The 20,566-nt window shown below is 38.8% G+C and overlaps 1 protein-coding gene across 4 annotated transcripts in view; it reads left to right on the plus strand.

Annotated features, from left to right (window-relative positions):
* Window positions 1–18,730, plus strand: part of LOC113045793 (glycogen debranching enzyme-like) — a 26,596-nt gene extending 7,866 nt beyond the window's left edge. For 3 of the 4 annotated variants that reach the window (XM_026206447.1, XM_026206445.1, XM_026206449.1), the window contains 23 exons: window positions 1–188; window positions 1,202–1,325; window positions 2,279–2,442; window positions 2,523–2,624; window positions 2,720–2,875; window positions 5,064–5,214; window positions 5,390–5,514; window positions 5,828–5,940; window positions 7,930–8,064; window positions 8,903–9,033; window positions 9,164–9,300; window positions 9,454–9,587; window positions 10,650–10,825; window positions 11,032–11,134; window positions 11,488–11,713; window positions 12,436–12,547; window positions 12,636–12,771; window positions 12,905–13,017; window positions 13,448–13,659; window positions 16,755–16,852; window positions 16,941–17,028; window positions 17,114–17,247; window positions 18,152–18,730. In XM_026206447.1, coding sequence (XP_026062232.1) covers window positions 1–188; window positions 1,202–1,325; window positions 2,279–2,442; window positions 2,523–2,624; window positions 2,720–2,875; window positions 5,064–5,214; window positions 5,390–5,514; window positions 5,828–5,940; window positions 7,930–8,064; window positions 8,903–9,033; window positions 9,164–9,300; window positions 9,454–9,587; window positions 10,650–10,825; window positions 11,032–11,134; window positions 11,488–11,713; window positions 12,436–12,547; window positions 12,636–12,771; window positions 12,905–13,017; window positions 13,448–13,659; window positions 16,755–16,852; window positions 16,941–17,028; window positions 17,114–17,247; window positions 18,152–18,269 — 3,176 coding nt within the window. In that variant the 3' untranslated portion in view covers window positions 18,270–18,730. Of the gene's footprint in view, window positions 189–820; window positions 945–1,201; window positions 1,326–2,278; window positions 2,443–2,522; window positions 2,625–2,719; window positions 2,876–5,063; window positions 5,215–5,389; window positions 5,515–5,827; window positions 5,941–7,929; window positions 8,065–8,902; window positions 9,034–9,163; window positions 9,301–9,453; window positions 9,588–10,649; window positions 10,826–11,031; window positions 11,135–11,487; window positions 11,714–12,435; window positions 12,548–12,635; window positions 12,772–12,904; window positions 13,018–13,447; window positions 13,660–16,754; window positions 16,853–16,940; window positions 17,029–17,113; window positions 17,248–18,151 lie in introns of all 4 variants that reach the window. The other variant, XM_026206448.1, reaches the window with a different exon arrangement.
* Window positions 18,731–20,566: the final 1,836 nt, after the last annotated feature.

Genomic DNA, 20,566 nt, shown 5'->3' on the forward strand with positions numbered 1-20,566 from the left:
GGTCCAATGTCTACATCAAGAGGGAGCTGATCTGCTGGGGTGACAGTGTTAAACTGCGGTATGGCAATGGGCCCGAGGACTGCCCCTACCTATGGGCCCACATGCAGAAATATACAGAGATTACGGCCAAGCACTTTGTGGGAGTGCGTCTGGACAACTGCCATTCAACTCCACTTCATGTGGCTGAGGTACTGTGGCAATGTCAAAATATGGATTATTACTTTTGGCTAGATCACAGATGAATAACGTGTTTGAGATTAACTATGTGTAAAGATGAATATTAGACATGGGTGGGGGGGCGGGCAGGAAGGATTGATTTTTTTTTTTTCTTTTTTTTTCTTGACACACTTTTATATGACAAGATCGTTATTTACTCTCTTGATTAGTACATTTTGGGTAATGATTGTTCCCCATCCACCCATTGCTCCGTCTCTGGGTATAATTCACACAAAAAATATTAAGTTGTGGCTTATTCTCCATCCTTTGCTTATTGATAAACCAGTGATGGTATAAGGGTCATGCTGTGCCACTGGTGCTATTTCCAATTTTAGTATGATGGGGGTTTTTTGTAGGGGGTGGGGGGGTTATGAAAGATTTGAATCTGCACCCATTCACTGCAGAGGATTTATGGCTGAATGAATGACTGTACATTACAATTAAGATTTTTTTATCAGATGTGACTGTGTCAAAGTAATGTCCATTTAGCAGAAATGTAGAGATTATTAAATCGGTAGCAGCTGTTTATAATTGACATAAATATCTCCCAACAAAACACTTTCGCCATCAACCCCTCTCACTTTACTCATGTTGTGCTCTGCAGGCCATGTTGGCAGCAGCCAGATCAGTCAGGCCCAATCTCTATGTGATAGCCGAGCTCTTTACAGGCAGCGAGCTGATTGACAATGTGTTTGTTAACCGGCTGGGAATAACCAGTCTTATCAGAGGTATTGGACTGTCTTTCAGCATGGCACTAACAATGTCTTATCTTTTTGTCTTTCTTTTTGCACTCCATCATCTGTCATTTCTTCTCTGAACTATCTCTCCTGAATATGTCCAAAAACTCTCAAACCTGTGTTCTCATTTTGGCTTCATTTGAGGCATGACTCTCTCCCTTTCTGAACCCAATTTCACACCCCACCTGACATACTAACAACCGTGGTTTGGTTTCCTCGTGGCTGTGCCCTAACCCTGCTTGCTGCAGTTCATGCTGGATGCTGCTCGCACCCTCAGACCTGACCTGTACGTGGTGGCCGAGCTCTTCACAGGCAGCGAGGAGCTGGATAATGTCTTTGTGACTAGATTAGGAATCTCTTCACTCATCAGAGGTATGGCTTCCTAATAATCCTGCTCTTGCATTGTGTATGACATGAAATCTAACTCCATCAAATATTTTGAATATTTTGTTACCCTTCCATCATCACCAATCTAAAGTTTGGGTCGGAAAGATGTTTTTAAAAGAAATCTCTCATGCTTACCATTTATTTGTTAAAAAAGACAGTAGAAAGAGGAATATATTTGAAATAATCGTTTTCTGCTGATTTGGTGCTGAATAATAATTTCTTATTCTTATCAATGATTAATAATTTTGTGATTTTTTTTTTTTTAATTTTTTTATCTCAGTATTCTTTGGTGAAGAGAGTTTAAAATAGAAGTTTTTTGTAACGTTCTTAATAGACCCAAACTTTTGATTGCTAGTGTAAGTGTACAAAAATTGCCATTTATGATTATACCTAGCTTGACAGCTTAACCACAAAATTATTTTGATCAGTGTTCTTTAGCTTTTCATCATTTACTCACCTCATGTTGTGCCCAACCTATATGACTTATTTTTCTTCTGGATTGGAGCTTTCAAACTTAAAAAATGGTGGCACCTTAAAACTAACCAAAAAATTAGAAAGTATTCCATATGACATGCACACTGTATTCCAAGTCTTATGATGTCAAACAAAAGATTGGCGTTAAAAATGGGCCGGATTTGAAATAATTTATTGAAAATCTTGACATCTAGCTCTCCTTGGCGTGTTCATGAGAGGTGGCAATGTATAATTCATAACAGATAACTTTTTTAGGTAGATCTTTTAAAAAAATCGATTTGATTTGGTCCACATTTCTTTATTATACATTTACATATAATAGTGAATTTAGAAAAATGAAGGTTTACGATGACATGAATGAATGAATACTGATAAAGTTTTCATTTTTGCGAGAAATAAGTAGCACATATTAAATACACTCAGTGTTCATATTTTGCGTAGTGCCATCCTTTGTGTTTTTGCAGAGGCGATGAGCGCTGGAGACAGTCATGAGGAGGGTAGGCTGGTGTACCGGTACGGAGGGGAACCCGTGGGGGCTTTCCTTCAGCCCAGTCTCAGGCCTCTGGTGCCCAGTATTGCCCATGCCATGTTTCTAGATGTCACACATGATAATGAGTGCCCTATTCAGGTATAGCATTTCAAACACATATTACAGTGGGTTAGTGGAGCCATTTCAATGTGCTCTTATTTTGATGCTCTGTGTTGTAGATCCGCTCTGTATATGATTCATTGCCCAGCTCTGCTATTGTTTCTATGGCCTGCTGTGCCACTGGTAGCACCAGAGGCTATGATGAGTTAGTACCCCACCAGGCAAGAGATTGACTTCACACACACTCACAAAACATGGATTGAGTACATTTTTTGAGCACATCTCAAAAGTTCTACTTTTTTGTATCCGCCATCAGATCTCAGTGGTATCAGAGGAGCGCTTCTATAGCAAATGGAATCCTCAAACTAAGCCTTTGTCCCCTGATGAGGTCAACCTGCAGTCAGGAATCATCGCCGGAAAGCTGGCCCTCAACCGGCTACACCAGGAACTGGCATCAAAAGGCTTCAACCAGGTAAATGCAGTCTACATTCCTCCTATAGGTTTACATTGACAGTTATGCCACATTGACTATATAGTAATAGTCCACTGTGAAGTCTGCACCAGTGCAGGTTTGGCAGAAGGGCCGCAGATGGGACACATATGTGTGTAAATGTATAAAAATAAGAATGAAGATAAAACCCTAATTATTTAAAAACTTAATGAAAATCAAGTAAACACAAATATACAGTAAAACTATTAACACAGTTAAAAACAACCAAAATAGTCATAATAGTTTTGGTGTAATGAGCTATTTGCACACGAGTAGGAGTAGTTCTGTAGGCATCACACCTGCAGATGGCGATGTGGCATGTGACACAATTAACGTTGCCAATATTTTTTTTAAGTTCATCTAGTAGGTTTTGCCAACACATTAAAATAATATGTTTACATATGCATTTACATATTACATTTTAAATAGAAGCTTAAAAAAAAGCCTGAAATTAAGAGTACATTAATATTACATTTTATTTAATAATAATGAAAGATGCTGAACTATCATATGAACTTGGTTCTCCCAGCCCTGATTCAGATAACAATCTCGTTAGTAGAAAGCTAAGTGCATGAACTGTGTTCCGATTGATATGATCCCTACAAAGTGTTCATTGCTCCCTGATCCCTGCAGGGGAATCCATTGAAGTTTACTTCACTTTGGAACATTCATTAATCACAACTGGTGAATTAGAAGTAAATAGTATTAAAATACAGCTGAAAATGTGCTGTACTATAATAAATAAACAAATTTAATTAGGTAATTAAATCAGCTGGAACTAACTAATTAGCTAAATAAATGTTAATATTTATAGATAGTATTTAACAATTTATATATTATGTATCATATTTGTTAGGCATATAATGTTAAATAGTACAGTATATATAAAATTTTAAACTATAAATGATTTTGAAAGATTTGAAGTGAGTTTGTAAATCGCATTAAAGGGATAGTTCGGCCAAAAAAAAATTACAATTCGGTCAATACTTGCTCGCCCTCATGACGTTTGGAAAACAAATTAAGGTATATTTGATTAAATCCGAGAGCTTTCTGATTCTGCATGTATGGCAACACAACTGACACATTCAAGGCCCAGAAAGGTAATAAGGACATTGTTAAAAAAGTCCATGTGTCATCAGTGGTTCATCTTTAATTTTATGAAGCTAGGAGAATACTTTTCATGCACAAAGAAAACAAAAATAATGACTTTATTCAACCAGTTTCTTATCTTCCGTGTCTTTCTTCAACACACACTCAGGAGTGTATCAGGACGCATGCGTGTGGATGCTGCTAACGCAGGAGCCTGTGTTCTGATGTAGAGGTTTGAACGCTGTACATAAAGCAGTCTTTGTAAACATGTATGAAGATTTCCACAGGAGAATTTTTTCCCAGTCTTACTCATTAAAAAAAGAATATACAGACAATGAACAAGGACACCAGCTCCTGCGTCAGCAGCATCACACAAATGCGTTGTGATACTCTCAAGAACGCTTTTCGAAGACTGACATGGAAGAGAAGAAATGTGCACACAAAACGTATTCTCATAGCTCATAAAATTAAGGTTGAACCACTGATGTCACATGGACTATTTTAAAAATGCTTACCGTATTTTCCAGACTATAAGTCACACTTTTTTTCATAGTTTGGCTGGTCCTGCGACTTATAGTCAGGTGCGACTTATTTATCCAAATTAATTTGACATGAACCAAGAGAAATGAACCAAGAGAAACATTACCGTCTCCAGCCGCGAGAGGGCGCTCTATGCTGCTCAGTGGTTCTAAATAAATGCGACTTATAGTCCGGTGTGACTTATATAAGTTTTTTTCCTCGTCATGACGTATTTTTAGACTGATGTGACTTATACTCAGGTTCAACTTATAGTCCGAAAAATACGGTACTATGTTTCCGGGCCTTGAACATACAGTAGTAGTTGCATTGCTGTCTATGCGGGGTCAGAAAGCTCTTGGATTTCATCAAAAATATCTTAATGTGTTCCTGAAGATGAATGAATGTCTTAGGAGTTTGGAACGACATGAGGGTGAGATATAATGCCAATGAGAGAATTGTAATTTTTGGGTAAACTGTGATGTTAAAATAAAAATAAATGTGATATGCAAAACTATAATAACCTTTCAAAAGCTTATCAATATGTCTTTGTGTGTTTTCTTAGGTGTTTGTAGACCAGGTGGATGAGGACATTGTGGCGGTCACCCGACATTGTCCTAGTACGCACAAGTCAGTGGTGGCTGTGTGCCGCACTGCTTTCAAGAACCCCAAACACCATTGCTACACAGACGAGGTTCCACCAATGTGCATCCCAGGTGTGTCAAAAATCCAGTGCTACTTATCAGAGAGGCTGAACCTTCTTTATGTTTAATGGGAAGAGATTTCCTCTCTCGCTTGCCCTCATTGCGGTTCTGTTCTGTCTCAATATTGTGTCCTTTCTTAATGCCTAACTGGAAGCCAAAACCCTGAATTTGTTCTGAAATCCCACAGGTAAGATAGAGGAGGTGGTGCTGGAGGTGCGTACCGTAGAGAGGCAGACGGACTCCTACAAAAAAGATGAGAAGAGCATTAATGGCATGCCTGGGTATACGGTGGAGATTAAAGAGCACATCCAGGTAACCTGAGTACTGTGAGACCGCTCTAATTATTAGTGTCCTAAGCCAACACAATGGCCTCCACTGAGAACACTCATTCACAAAACAGCTAAGCTCAACCCCTACCCTGCAGTTTAAAGACCATATCCCTCATAGAGCTCTGGTTTCATCTCAACAACTTGTTCTGGTAAACCTCCCCTTTCCTGCCTGGTTGTAAATGTCTGCCGCCCAGACTTGCATGGCCTTTTGATTGCCTGTACTGTCAACACTGCACAAGTCAGTCTTATCTTTTGGTCTCAGAAGTTCCTTTGTTTGCGTCTCTGTCTTTTCTCAGCTAAAGGACAGTAAGGTGGTGCGGCAGGCTGGGGTGACGTCTCGAGGGCGCAGTGAATATGTGCAGGAGATCGTGTTTGAGCAGCTGACGCCTGGAAGTGTTATTGCTTTCAGGTTAGACTCCAAAAGCATTTACTGTCCCTGAAGTGAATTAGGATTTTACCTAGACTCTGCAATGAAGACGTGATGCAACATTGTTCTAAAATTTGTACAAAAAGAAACAAAAATGCTATCAAAACTTGAAATGTGTTTGCTACATTAACTTAAACTGCATAGTCCTGACAATACAGAAATTAAACAAGTAATAGGCTAAAGAGGACAATTTAAATTTTTACATGGGGATTGACATTTAATGATATTGGATAGTTGTCTTGCTAAAATGGATTTTAATTGGAAACGCAATCTTTGAGGTCAACAACAAACAACTGAAAGAGTGGGGTTGGTAGGATATTTTTAAAAGTAATTACTTATGCTCCCAAAGGCTGTACTTATTTGTCCCAAAAAGTAAAAACAATACTTTTGTAAAATATTATTGCAGTTCAACCTTAAAATAACAAAAATAATATATTCTTGTGACGGCAAAACTGAATTTTCATAAGTCATTACTCTAGTCTTCACTCTTCAGTTTAACATGATTCTTCCAAATTTTATTTTAATATTTTGATCTAGTGCTATAGAAATATTTCTTATTTACAATGTTGAAAACAGTTGTCCTACATAAAGGGGTCATATGATGCGATTTCTAGTTTTCAAGCTGTTCATGCATGTAAGATTTGTAAAGATACAAAGACTAAAGTCTCAAACCCAAAGGGATATTCTTTATAAAAGTTAATACTCATCCACGCCTTCCTAAACTGCCTCATTTAAACATGATCCCCACTCACTAGGTCACGACGATTTGCATAACACCACCCAAATGTTTATGAAACGATGGAATGCATTAGAGCTGAAGATATTTGTCCGAACCTGATGGGACCCGATGGGTTCGGTCGGGTTCGGGCTTAATTTATATCATCTTACACGAGGCTCGGGCTTGCGCTCCGGTTTGCGAGGTAAACGAGCAGTCATGTAATGTGTTTCGATTAGCGCGAGAAAGATGCAAAAATGAATGCTGAGTAGGTGTAACGTTACGCTAATGTTGGCATTATTATTTTATTAAATATCATCTGCTAGTGACAAAGCAAATCCAGCGGAGCCTTTATCTTAATTTTGTTATTGCCAAATACTCATCTTAATTTAAAATTTATCTTAATTTAATTAGTTAAAAAAGACTCGTTTTTATTGGTGCGTTGGTCTATTTATAGGTTAAATGAGCCTATGCCTATTTAGAGTGCTGAGATGTTACTATGTTACACAGGACTTATTTTATTTCTTTATTCCAACTTCCAAGTGGTCTAGTCTACGTTAGTTATGAATAAATTATGTTAAAACATGTATAAATTACTCATTCTTGACAAAAGGCAAAAGAGCTGTTTGTGCGCGCACGTTTGAATAATGTTGAGCTGTAAACGGGTTTGGGCTTTAAAAAAGCTGTAAATCAAAATGTACTTGTCGGGCTCGGGCCTAAACCTGTCGGGCCTAACTTTTAAGGCCTGATTACAGCTCTAGAATGCATAACTTTTATTTTAACTGTAGTATTGTTTACGCCTCTGCCACTTCAGGGTGACATTTCCATCACATGCTTGAAGTATTTAGCCAATCACAACGCACTGGATGGCTAGCCAATCAGAGCACACCTCGCTTTTCAGAATGATGAGCTTTTTAAAAATCGACATGTTTCAGAAAGGTGGGGCACCTTAAACCATGTTAACACATTGCATTACACCAAATACACAAAATAATGTAATTTTTAGCATTGTCATATGACCCCTTTAATATATTTTGTCTAAATAGGGAAAAATGTTGTGCCATTAGCCTTGTGGGCAGCACATAGCTTCGAGCAGCATTTGGCTTTTGAAATAGAAAACTTTTGTAATATTATGAATCCTTTACCTTCACTTGTGATCAATTTTATCCATCTTTTCTGACTGAAATTCTACATTTCTTATAACAGTAGTGTTTTGTTTTTATAAGTTTAAAAGGTGAAGTATCTTTCTTTGTCAGGGTGAGTCTGGACCCCAAATCTCAGGAGCTGGTTAGTGTATTAAGGCACCATCTCATTCAGTTCAATCCACTGTATAAAGCAGGAAGTCTGCCTGATTCAAACACACCCGACATACTGAAGAGTCCACTGACACAGTGAGTTCATTTCATCCACATTTACACTCTCTACCATTATGAATCAAGGTTTACACCAAAAAAGCTAATGGACATCCTGATCCTTTTTTTTACTTTGTGCTTAAAGGGATACTTTGCCCCAAAATGAAAATTTTGTCATTAATCACTTACTCCCATGTCATTCCAAACACTTAAAACCTTAGTTCGTCTTCAGAACACAATTTTTTGGATGAAAACAGGGTTGTTTGTGACTGTCCCATTGACTGCCTAGTAAAATAAACTGTCAAGGTCCAGAAAAGTATGAAAGACATTGTCAGAATAGTCCATCTGCCTTCATTGGTTCAACCGTAACTTTATGAAGTGATGAGGATACTTTTTGTATGCAAAGAAAACAAAAATAACGACTTCATTTAACAATTTGTCTCCACCGTAACGCCATTTTGGAGAATATCCACTGAACACAAGCAGCTTATGCTCTTCTGTATCAGCAGCGCTGCAAAAATGTGCTGTCTTTGTTAAAATAAAAGTGTAAATGCACATAGAGAATGTATCCTTGAGTCGTGGCTGACACAGAAGAATGTAAGCTGCTTGTGTTCAGCGGATATTCTCCAATATGGCTCAATTGGACAATCACAAACCTTACCGGTTTTCATCCAAAAAATCGTAAATTGTGTTCTGAAGATGAACTAAGCTTTTAAAGGGTTTGGAACGATTTGCGGGTAAGTGATTAATGACAAAATTATCATTTTTGGGTGGAGTATCCCTTTAAGACCTACTGTAGCCTTTTAGTCTTGATCTCTTATATAGATTTTCACTTATGAGTTCTGAAGACGCTGTTTGTGTTTATTCTCCAAACCAGGATTATGTCTGAGATGACTCTAGCTGATATGAACATTCTTCTGTTTCGCTGTGATGCAGAGGAGAAAGAAGATGGAGGGGGCTGCTATGACATCCCCGGCTGGAAGCCGCTCAAATACTGTGGTCTGCAAGGTACAGATGCATTGCATTTTTCACATAAAGAAAACAAATTAGGTTTGTATTTTGTGCAATTAAAATCTTTTCAGGTGTCTTTAAGAAATCATTATAACTGGCAAAAAAAATTGTCATTTCATTCTCACAGGTCTGTTGTCAGTGATGGCAGACATTCGACCCAAAAATGATCTTGGCCACCCATTCTGTGACAACCTAAGGCAAGGGGATTGGATGATTGACTATGTGAGCAATAGACTGATATCTCGCAGGGGCACACTAGCCGAGGTAAATGACTCAAACGATCGATATAAATACTGTATATAGCTGATAATCTTAGGGTGTTAGCTGTGGGTAAACTATGTGGAAAGATCCAGATTTACCAATTGCTGCTCCTAGTCTCATGTCCAGTAGTTAAATTAGTCACTAATGTGTTCTTAGGTGGGTCAGTGGTTCCAGGCTATGTTTGCATACCTGAAGCACATCCCTCGCTACCTCATTCCCTGTTACTTTGATGCCATCCTGGTAGGGGCCTACACTACTGCACTTGATGTGACCTTCAAACAGATGTCAAGGTCAGTGTCTCAAGAGGACTGAGACAGATCATCCTGGTGTTTGTGTCAAGGAAATACTATTAGCAGAAATACACTTATTATTGGCAGGTTCGCACCAAAGGTACAAGGACCGATTTTAGATCTGGGAACTCCATTTAGTGGAACTAAATTGGCTCCTCAGAGTAGGGTCTAAAACAGTCCTATTGGAAGTACCAGAGATGTAATTGTACGCTGATTGGACAAATGCATACGAAACACCGGCTACCCAGCATTTTCTTAAAACCTTGTAAACATATTTACTTCACAAACATGGAAAACGGTGATAATGGTAGTTACCTGTTTTCTGCAGTGTGGTGTTCTTTTTTTCCTCATGATATGTAACACTGCAAGTTGTCATAGGAGACTTTGTCTCTTTGCCCAACTTTTAATCATGTAAATGTACTTTTACATTCAATCTCTATTATCATGAAACTCATGAAAAACAACAAAAACTGTTCCAATCAAAGCGCCCTCCAATAACTGGTTGTTTAGGTTTTTAAATGTTGTCAATAAAGTCGGTCGCTACAGAGTTCCTGCTGCCGGTGCAAATGTTCCTAGTTCCTAGTCCCTAGAACATAGAGCCTTTTCTAGAAGTACATTATGTAAAAGCCCCTCATGATTATTACTATAAATCCATCCTCGAAATGAGTAGCTAACTGGTTCTCACGAGCCAGCAGTGCAGCCAATTAATCTGTTATATAGCAACCTTTCTATTTACTTTGAACCTGGTCCATCTCAGAACTGTGTGCCATGTGAATTTTCTTAAGCCCTCCTCCTCCCCAGCACCACCTGTCTAGATCTGCTATGGTCCTATCTTCCTTAATTTGCAGAAGCAATATAAATCCTAATCCTTGTCATTATTAGCATGTTTCAGCAGCGTACCATATCTCAGTCTGCCAAGATCAATCCTACCTACACTAATATAAAATTATGTTAAAATCTATTTTAAGAGTTATGATTGAAAGTATGCTCAAGTGTCTATGATTCTAGAGGTTTCTGTGGGCTGTTATAAGATTACCTATATTATGTGCGTGTGTTTGTTAGTTTTGTGCAGAATGGCTCATCTTTTGTGAAGCTGTTGGCTCTTGGATCAGTCCAAATGTGTGCTGTCGGACGTTTTCCAGCTCTTCCACCTCTCTCACCAGCCCTGAATGATGTGCCTTACCGTGTCAATGAGATCACAAAGCAGAAAGAGCAGTGCTGTGTTACCATGGCTGCAGGTGACTGCAGAATAACCCACAGAAAACCCTAAATATGTCAGAATGAAGTTCAACAAGTTGCCAGAGGATATGAATTGTTAAGTGTTGCTTACAAAGTAGCGAAAGTATCTGGGCTGCTAACACAGGATTGTAGGATTAAACGTAACAGTGACTTAGTACATTGAACTGTTATTATTACTGGTCTCGATGATTTCTTCATTCCACAGGCCTGCCTCATTTCTCTGCTGGAATTTTCCGTTGTTGGGGAAGGGACACATTCATCGCCCTGCGAGGACTAATGCTGGTCACAGGTCGTCACATGGAGGCCAGGTAATCAATTAACTGAGACCAAGAATGCATGACAATATTTAGCCACTTCTCAGTTTGATATTGGTTCAGAGAATTGCCATCATATTCAAAAATGATTCTCAAAACATATCACTTTTTCAGCAACAGTGCAAATGGACACATTTTTGGCAAGTTTAGGTATAAATTTAGTATATGCTTAATTTATTATTTTTAAATATCAATCTCAACCGACCCAGAATCATTTGGGAACAATGTGTGATGCATCATTTCCCCCCTCTATGGATGATTGTGGATTTGAGAAAAAGATAAAATCATTTTATTCTTGAGATTTATCCCTTTCAGTTAATTTCTTTCCTCTTCATTCTGCTTTACAGGAACATCATCCTGGCTTTTGCTGGTACAATGAGACATGGACTGATTCCTAACCTGCTGGGAGAGGGTGTAGGGGCCCGTTTTAATTGCCGTGACGCGGTATGGTGGTGGCTGCAGTGCATTCAGGACTACTGTACTATGGTACCCAACGGCACTGACATCCTCCAATGCCCTGTGTCCAGGATGTACCCCACAGATGACTCCAAACCCCTGACAGCTGGCACTGTGGTGAGCACACCACCAAAGTTAAAAACAACAACATGGTTGGCGCCAATAGCCATGTGGGCAGTGCACCGACATATGGTGCAATTGCGCTTCAGGTGTCCCGAGATCGAGTGCCACCTTGTGGACCTTTCCCGTTCCCACCCCCCATTTCTCTCTCCCACTCACTTCCTGTAATATCTCTACTGTCCTGTCATAAAAAATGCAGAAATGCAGCTGAAAAAAGTGCAATGTTGTTAAGACATTCATAATGTTAGAAAGCATTTCTGTCACATTTGATACATTTTGTGTTCTTGCAGACTAAAAGTATAAACTTATTTTAAAAAATGTACGATTGTAGTTACAGTAGGTGTCAACCAATATGTTTTTCAGGGCCGATGCCGATAATTACAGATCAAGAAGTCCGATAACCAATATTTTTGAACTGGTATATACTATGTCTGCTGTAAAAATGAAAATTCATGTCAAAATTAAGAAAAACAAAGTCTCTGACAAAAGCTGTCTTTAAATGCTTTTAAATAATTTTATCTTCAAATTGGTTTTGAAAATAGTCATTAGTGATAACCAAAAAAAATGCTTAATATCAGCACCAATATTCAGCCAAGTCGATAATCGGTCGATGCCTAAGCATAGTTATAAATAGACTATAACGCATTGTGAATTTGAACATTTTGGTTTTACTGTTACCTAGATGTCACCTGTATTGTTTTGTTTCGGTGATGCCACAGGATCAGCTGCTGTATGAGGTCATTCATGAGGCCATGGAGCGCCACATGCAGGGTATAGAGTTCAGAGAGAGGAACGCTGGACCACAGATTGACAACAACATGAGAGACGAAGGTTAACGCCTTTTAAAAACATTTTTTATGACTTTTTTTTTTTATTCTTTGGGGAAATTTTGAATGTATTGTATTCTAAACCTTCTCAGGCTTTAACATTGTGGCCAAGGTGAACGCCGACACTGGCTTTGTGTATGGCGGAAATCAGTTCAACTGTGGGACTTGGATGGACAAAATGGGAGAAAGCGAGAGAGCTCGCAACAAAGGGATACCAGCTACACCCAGGCATGTGTTGAAATCTCTTAAAGCCAAATATATTCTTTTTATAAGATGCCATTTATAAGTGGATCTCTTTTCTCAGTCTCACTTTCTATGTCTGTTGCCATCATTTAATATGACTCTTGTGTTCCTAATGCAGAGATGGATCAGCAGTGGAAATAGTGGGTCTGTGCAAATCTACATTGCGTTGGCTGGTGGATCTACATAAACAAGGGCTCTTTCCTTACAATAGTGTGGCCATACACAAAGACAGTAAGCTCAGATGGTCCTTACTAGTTCTCATTACATTAAGTTTGTTCCAAAACTTAGCTATCTGCCTTTTCTACACAGCCATTTTAAGGCCTATGTGCAGTCTTCCCAATGTGCCGTCTGTTACAAAAAGGTTGAAAGCAAAATAATGCTACACTCTTAGATGTGTTATAGTCAGTGAAAAAAATTAATCCATGATGGGTAGACAAGTTGAGAGTAATGGCAGCTATATTTAATTTGACTCAGAAAAGTAAAAAAAAATGTAAGGAACTCACAATTGTGAGCATCACTTACCAAGATTCCATTTCAAATCATAGGATGCTGCCTTAAAATATATCTGCCTATGCTTTGGATCAAATCTAATATTTGTAATTTACTCCAAATGTGCAAATACAGAATCTCTTAATCACAAACATTTATGTTATAACTTTAGGCAAACGGCTGTCTATGTCTTATGAAGAATGGGACAGAAAAGTCCAGCAGAATTTTGAGAAGATGTTCTATGTGTCCCATGACCCAAATGACCCCAATGAGAAGCATCCCGAGCTGGTTCATAAGCGGGGCATTTACAAAGACAGCTACGGAGCCTCCAGCACCTGGTGTGACTATCAGCTCAGACCCAACTTTCCCATTGCCATGGTGGTGGTGAGGATTTGTTCTAAAACAAAACACATTTGATTAGATCTGAAAGATATCAGGGGGAAAAAAAGCCAATGGGCCCTATAATACACCCGGCGCAATGCGACGCAAGGTGCAGCGCAAGTGTGTTTGCTAGTTTCAGTCCGGCACCGTTCGCATTTTCCCATCCAGTGCGATCGTCGTTTATAAGCAAATGCATTTGCACTCATTTGTGCTCCCATGGGCGTGCTGGTCTAAAAAAAGAGATGTGTTCAGGCGCATTGATGGCGCAAAGCTATTTTAAGGAGCTGAAAATAGATTGCGCTATAGACCAACTCAAACCTGGTCTAAAGTCTGGCATAATGTTTTTTCTTTGTTATTTAAAGAGTGTTAGTATAGGCTGGTCTGCAACGCGCATACACACTGCTTATTAAACACAGGGACGCACAGCACCACACAAGCATGCCAAATATTAAAAATTAAAGGATTGCAATGCATAAGATGGCTCTCTCAGGAAATGGACCCAAAGATTTGACTCTGACCGGTTAATTGCATTATACGCCCATAATACACCCATTACTCATTAAGAGAATAAGGACAACCCCTTTAGACCATGTGCCCGGGCGCACCAACTGTTTTCCGTCGTTAAAATAGCAAAAGTGGATTTGGACATGCCCTGAGTGCACCTGCGCCTTTGCATTTAGATTGTTAAAATAGGGCCGATTTTAGACGGTTGAGATCGACTATTAAAGGTGGGATTTTTTTTCCTATTGAAAGAACGATCATAGCTCACTATCAGCAGTTATTTTATCTATGTTCGTAACATTTCTTACATATTAATGCTTGGTGTAAGAGGTAAATAAAGATTAAAGGTAAACCAGTATTAGTGATTGCGTGTGTGAATTAGTCTCTATATTATTGTGAAGCTCGGGGTTGTAAATAGCCTAGTTCCTTCAAAAGTAGAAAAATATGCTATAATAAGTTTTGAGATGCTAAGATACTTTAGTGATAAATCACAGGACAGTTCGGACAACTGCGTTCCTCTGTGTCCTCAGAGTCGAGTCAGGTTCCGGTGGACTCTCCGGAGTCGAGTCAGGTTCCGGTGGACTCTCCGGAGTCGAGTCAGGTTCCGGTGGACTCTCCGTAGTAAATGCTAGTCACCGCTGACCCTCCAGAGTCAGGGCTAGTCACCGCTGACCCTCCAGAGTCCTGACCTCACGGTTGTGGTGGTCTTCTGCTCTGCCCTGAGGGGCTTCCGTCCTGACCACACGGTGGTGGTGGTCTTCTGGTCCGCCCTGACCACACGGCTGTGGTGGTCTTCTGCTCCGCCCTGGTGGGCGCCACATGATGTCCTTCATGGACTTCTATTTTGTGTTCTTGGTTTCTGCTATGTTTCTGTCTGTTCCCCTCAGCTAGTCTGGCCCTCCGTCCCTCCCCCTAAACCTCCTCCGGTCCTCCTCCCTCCTGGTCTCCATGTTTTGTGTTTACACTAATGATGTCTGTTCCCCATGTTTTTCTTTTCCGGCCCTCCTCCCTCCCCCTGAGCCTCCACCTGTCCGCCTCCCTCCTGATCTCGGTGTTGTGTCTTGTCGTGGAGTGTCTGGGAGCCGCTCCATAGAGGGGGGGTATTGTCACAGTGTCTGGGTTGTGTTCCCTGGGGTTCCACTAGATGTCCTCCTTTCTCACGGTGTCTGTCACCATATCACTTCCTGTTCCCTTATTTGGTCACCTTCCTCCTTGTTGTGTAATTGATTGTTCCCCACCTGTCTCCTGTTCCCTCATTATCCTTCTGTGTATTTATACCCTGTCTGTCTTAGTCTGTGTTACGGAGTCCTTGTTTAATGTCTGAGTATTATTCATGTCCGTCAATTCTTGCCTTGCCTTGCCTTGTCTTCGTGTCTTGTTTATGTTGTTTGGATCTTCTGGTTTTGACCCTGCCTGGACTGTTTACCCCTTTGGATTATCCCTTGCCTATTATGACTTACCTGCAATTGGTTCCCTCTCTGTGTTTCCTGTACACAGATCGTGACACTCAGTGCGTGTCCAAATCCACTTTTGCTATTTTAACGATGGAAAAACTGTCCGTGTGCCGGGACGCATTTTTTGAAAGAGTTGTTACCTATTCTCTTAATAAGTAATGGGCATAACGTTCAATAAACCAATCAAAGTGTCATCTCCCATTCCCTGTAATAGCGAGATGTGCTCGTGTCATGGCGGATCTCTATTTACATGGATTTTGTTGGCAGAAAAGCTAAATGCTTATCAAGCGAAGAAACCAATCTGCTCATGTGCAAAGTTAAAGCGTGCGAGCAGATCATCTACGGGACAAGCAGGAATCCACTAAAGCGCATTTTCTACCAAACGCGCTCTTTATATAACAAAAAAATATTGCCTTGACTTTAGACTTTATACTAGGTTTGAATTGGTCTACGACACAGTCTATTTTCAGCTCCTTAAAATAGCATGCGCCTGAACACACCCCTTTTTTAGACCAGCACGCCCATGGGCGCACAAATGTACGCAAATGCATTTGCACTGAGCCCAAACATCTGAAGCACTCGCACAGAAAGCGTCTCACACTGCATGCAAGTAATAAACTAAGTTCTCATTCATGTTTTATTGCACTTAAACTGTCAAATAAACACAATTGTATTAAAAACACACAAGAATTACAAAAAAGTAAAAGTAAACAGCTGGGAAAGAAATCACAGTTATATTAGATCTGTGTGGAGTAATATACAGTAAATAAATCAATAAATCCACTGCTCTCTTGTCTCCTCTGAGGCAGGGACTCTAAAGAGTGTTCTGTGCTCATCAATGCAGTCAAAGACAGAACAGTTAGCATGTTTTGCTCAAACTTCCGTCATGGCATTAGAATTGGTACCACGCTGTCGCCATACAATGGTGGCGCCGTGGGTGGAAACTTGCAGTTTAAGGTGATGTAATAATATAAGATCCCCTTTATACGTCACAGGGGGAGCAAAATTTGAGCGGCTCTTTTTCACAAGCTTGCAGAGAAAGGCTTACAAAAAAATGTACTTAAACACAGAAAAAGTAGCATTTTCATGATCTGTCACCTTTAATAGTTATACATATATATTTCTAATGGTTTTCCTTCCTAGGCTCCAGAGCTGTTTACTGTGGAGCATGCTTGGGAAGCACTGAACATTTCAGAAGAAAAATTGCTTGGCCCTCTTGGAATGAAGACCTTAGACCCAGAGTGAGAGTCCTTAAATGAATTATATTGCATTACCTGGAACATTATTCCTGCTTCCCGTTTGTGACTCATGATTTGTTTGTTTGAATAGTGACAAGGTTTACTGTGGCGTTTATGACAATTCTCTGGAAAATGACAACTACAACCTCGCCAGAGGCTTCAACTACCATCAAGGCCCTGTAAGATCCATTTGTACTGCTTCATCAGCCCAACTTTAGCTTTTTTTTTAGGATTCCTAACGTTTCTATACATCTACTTCATTAGGAGTGGCTCTGGCCTATTGGTTACTTCCTCCGTGCAAAGATCTACTTTGCAAAGAAGCTTGGAAAAGACACCTATGACAAAACAGTGTATTTGGTGAAGAATGTCCTCTCTCGCCATTATCTCCACATGGAAAGGTAAACGCTACATGAACAATAATTGCCTTCAGAAACAGCAAACAATATCATTGGTTGACCAAAATGGGTTTTAAAAACACTGGTGTCATGACTTACAGCTGGAATATTATAAATATTTAGTCAAATTTTAACTTAGCAAATGAGATACAACTTTTTTAAAAATTAATAAACACCTATTTTCAACACATATAATGCCAATATAATGGTCTGTCAATAGTTGCATTTCCATTACAGATTTTCACAAAACTTTTGCGATACTTTATAAATGCTGATAAAAACTATTGCGAAAAGACGGCGTCTCCATTAACTAATTTTATGAGACTAAAAAAATTTTTTCCTCTTGCGAGAAGTCATTGCAACATATGTTGGTAGGTTTACATACTGTATATCGCAGGCACTGCACTACCCATTATTTTTAATCGAATGAGATTTAGTAGTAAATGTGTTTCCATTGCAGGTTTGCAAAATATTATTTTTCAATTTGCCTAAATATCCACCTCATGCAAGCTTAAAAATGTTAATGCGATAAATGTTTTTTTGTGTGTGTGTGTGTGTGTGTGTGTGTGAAATTAACATATTTCCATTCTACGTATTTTCATTTTGCTATTTCAGTTTGCACAAATTGAATTGTAATGGTAAAGCAGCTATTGTTCCACATTCAATTTAACGCTGAAGTGTGTAATTTCATTACCACTATCATCACCAAATAGATGATGTTTCGACAAGTGGGGAACTATGCTAAACATTTTAAGTGTTGAAGGAATAATAAATGATTGCAAAATGATAATGGCTTGTAAAAACACATGGAGAATGCTCTATTAATTCTTATGTTGTACATGGAGATCAAATCTACATGATGTAGCCATGTAATCAGGATTTTTTATATCTGTTTTCTGTTCCTCAGGTCATCCTGGAAGGGACTGCCAGAGCTCACTAATGAAAATGGCCAGTACTGTCCTTTTAGCTGTGAAACTCAGGCCTGGTCTCTTGCCGCTGTGCTTGAGGTTCTTCATGATCTGTGAGCAGAGGTCATGCACCCTTATCTTGTTTGAGTGCTGTTTACCTAAACAGGTCTGAGGACACATTAATAGAGCTAATAGCAGATAGAGTGTAAAGTGCAACGCATCATCCTGTACTTCCGAATTCCTTGTTCCTCATTTTCCCCTCCCTTGCCATCCAGCTTCTACTAGACTACTAAAGACTGTGAGTTTGACTTTTATAGAGCTGGGGTACATCATTTAAATGTTGATGTTATTCTGTCAGAATGTTCAGAACATGTCTAGTATAACCTATAATTAGTTTGTGTGTAGTGATGGTCCTACTACTTTGCACACAAACATCTTTCACTGTGATGTAAGGTTACTTTTGAAACTCACTATATGTTTTTGTTCGCATGTTTCGAAATGAATGAATAATTAGGAAAACTAAAAATGGATATATATATATATATATATGAGAAAATAAAAAGAATGTTTAAAGACTGGCTATTTGGAAAATATATTTTTTTTAAACTATAACTTATAAAAGTTATATTACTTAATACTTTACTTAAAGGGACCCACTTTATATTAAGTGGCCTTAACTACTATGTACTTACATTTTAATTAATAATTTAGTACAATGTACTTATTGTGTACATACATGTTTTTACATTGTACTTATATTTAAAAAAAAAAACTACATGTAATTACATCTGTATTTAATTTCTGTAATTACATTTGTAATTACACTGTTGACCCATACTTTACACCTTAACCCACCCTTAAACTTACCCATACCTCCAACCCTCTCCCTAACCTTACCCCATCCCACCTCAATAGCAGCAAAAGTGTTTTACAATACAATATGAACACAATAAGTACATTGTACTTATTTTTTTATGTAAGTACATAGTAGTTAAGGCCACCTAATATAAAGTGGGACCACTTAAAATATTCTCTACAGTTATTGCGTTGCTATATTCTATGAATTCTGTTATTAGCACGTTTTGTTGCTTTTAATCTAAAATATTTTCATATAAAACTAGTTAGAATGATCAAAGGCTGATCTGATCAGAAGTAAAAGTGAGTGCAAAATTAGTGCATGCAGAATCACAGCTTGCCACTCAGAGTTCTGTTGAAAAAAACCATCACCTGTAAGAGAAAATAGGAGCATGTCTATTTGAATACTCATTGGTAAAGAACTAGTTTGCTGATAAGCAGCTGGGGGTTTTATTGTTGTAGACAATTGAATGTGAATTGTAGAGCTGTTCACCATGGTCCAAAAAATGTATACTCTGACAAATGTCACACTGGAAGGCCATTGAAATAATGGAGAATTATGATCAAGTGTTTCATTTGAGAAGATTACGAGTGGATTTGGCTCTTTAAACAAAAGTTAAACACATTCAAGCACTGAGTATCACCAAAGGAGGAGTTTGCCAGTGCTTCCCATGTAGCCTTAAACTGGGATTTCTTGTCTGCAGATGCTTGGCTGAGAGTTGAGTTCTGAAGGCCAAAATCAGAGCGTTTCCATGACTCATGCCTCATTTTAGCGTTAAAGCAAATACCGCAGCTAATATTTAAATGTCTGTATTGAATAGGAATGAGAAATGTAATTCATTATCTCCATCTTAAAATAACAATAGAGCACCTCCATGTTGAAGCAGTTCGAAGCATGGGATTGGTTGATATTTATTGATGTAATGTGTCCCACTGCAGTTTTTCCATCCACCTCTCGAGCCTGTAACATGAAGCCTTGGAATTCAGAGGCATTCTCTGCCGCCTGCAGGGTTACTGAGAGTTAAACACAGAGATGTGTATTGACCTCTCCAGGTCTGTTGACCCCTGCTGCTTACATAATCATGAGCTTTCATCACTGAGAAAATGGTGATAATATGAGACCATGGAATGACCAAGAACATCTGACAGCTGTTTTACTAGGTGGTGATTTCATATGAATTCATTCAAATAAAAAAATAATAATAATGTAAACATAAAGAACGTGAATGAAATGCTACAAATTTGTTTGAATTCCTACAAACAAGCCTCCAATTCACCAAAATGTTAAATGGCTACAAATTTCCATGTGATTGTTGGAAATTACACTTAATAATACAGCCTAATTTCAAAGGTAGATTTGCTTAGAGATTCTGAAGAAAAACCCAATAAATAAATAAATAAATACTACTGCTGAAAATTGTCTCTTGCTGGTTTATTGAATGCTAAATGATGTGCTATATATAAACACATGTCTCTACAAAGGTAATATACTGTAGGCCTGTCTGTTTTTTCAGCTGAATGAAAGTAGGCCAAGTAACCTGGCAACATGTGATGAATCC

Source organism: Carassius auratus, chromosome 27 (genome assembly GCF_003368295.1).
Source record: "Carassius auratus strain Wakin chromosome 27, ASM336829v1, whole genome shotgun sequence".
Taxonomy (NCBI): domain Eukaryota; kingdom Metazoa; phylum Chordata; class Actinopteri; order Cypriniformes; family Cyprinidae; genus Carassius; species Carassius auratus.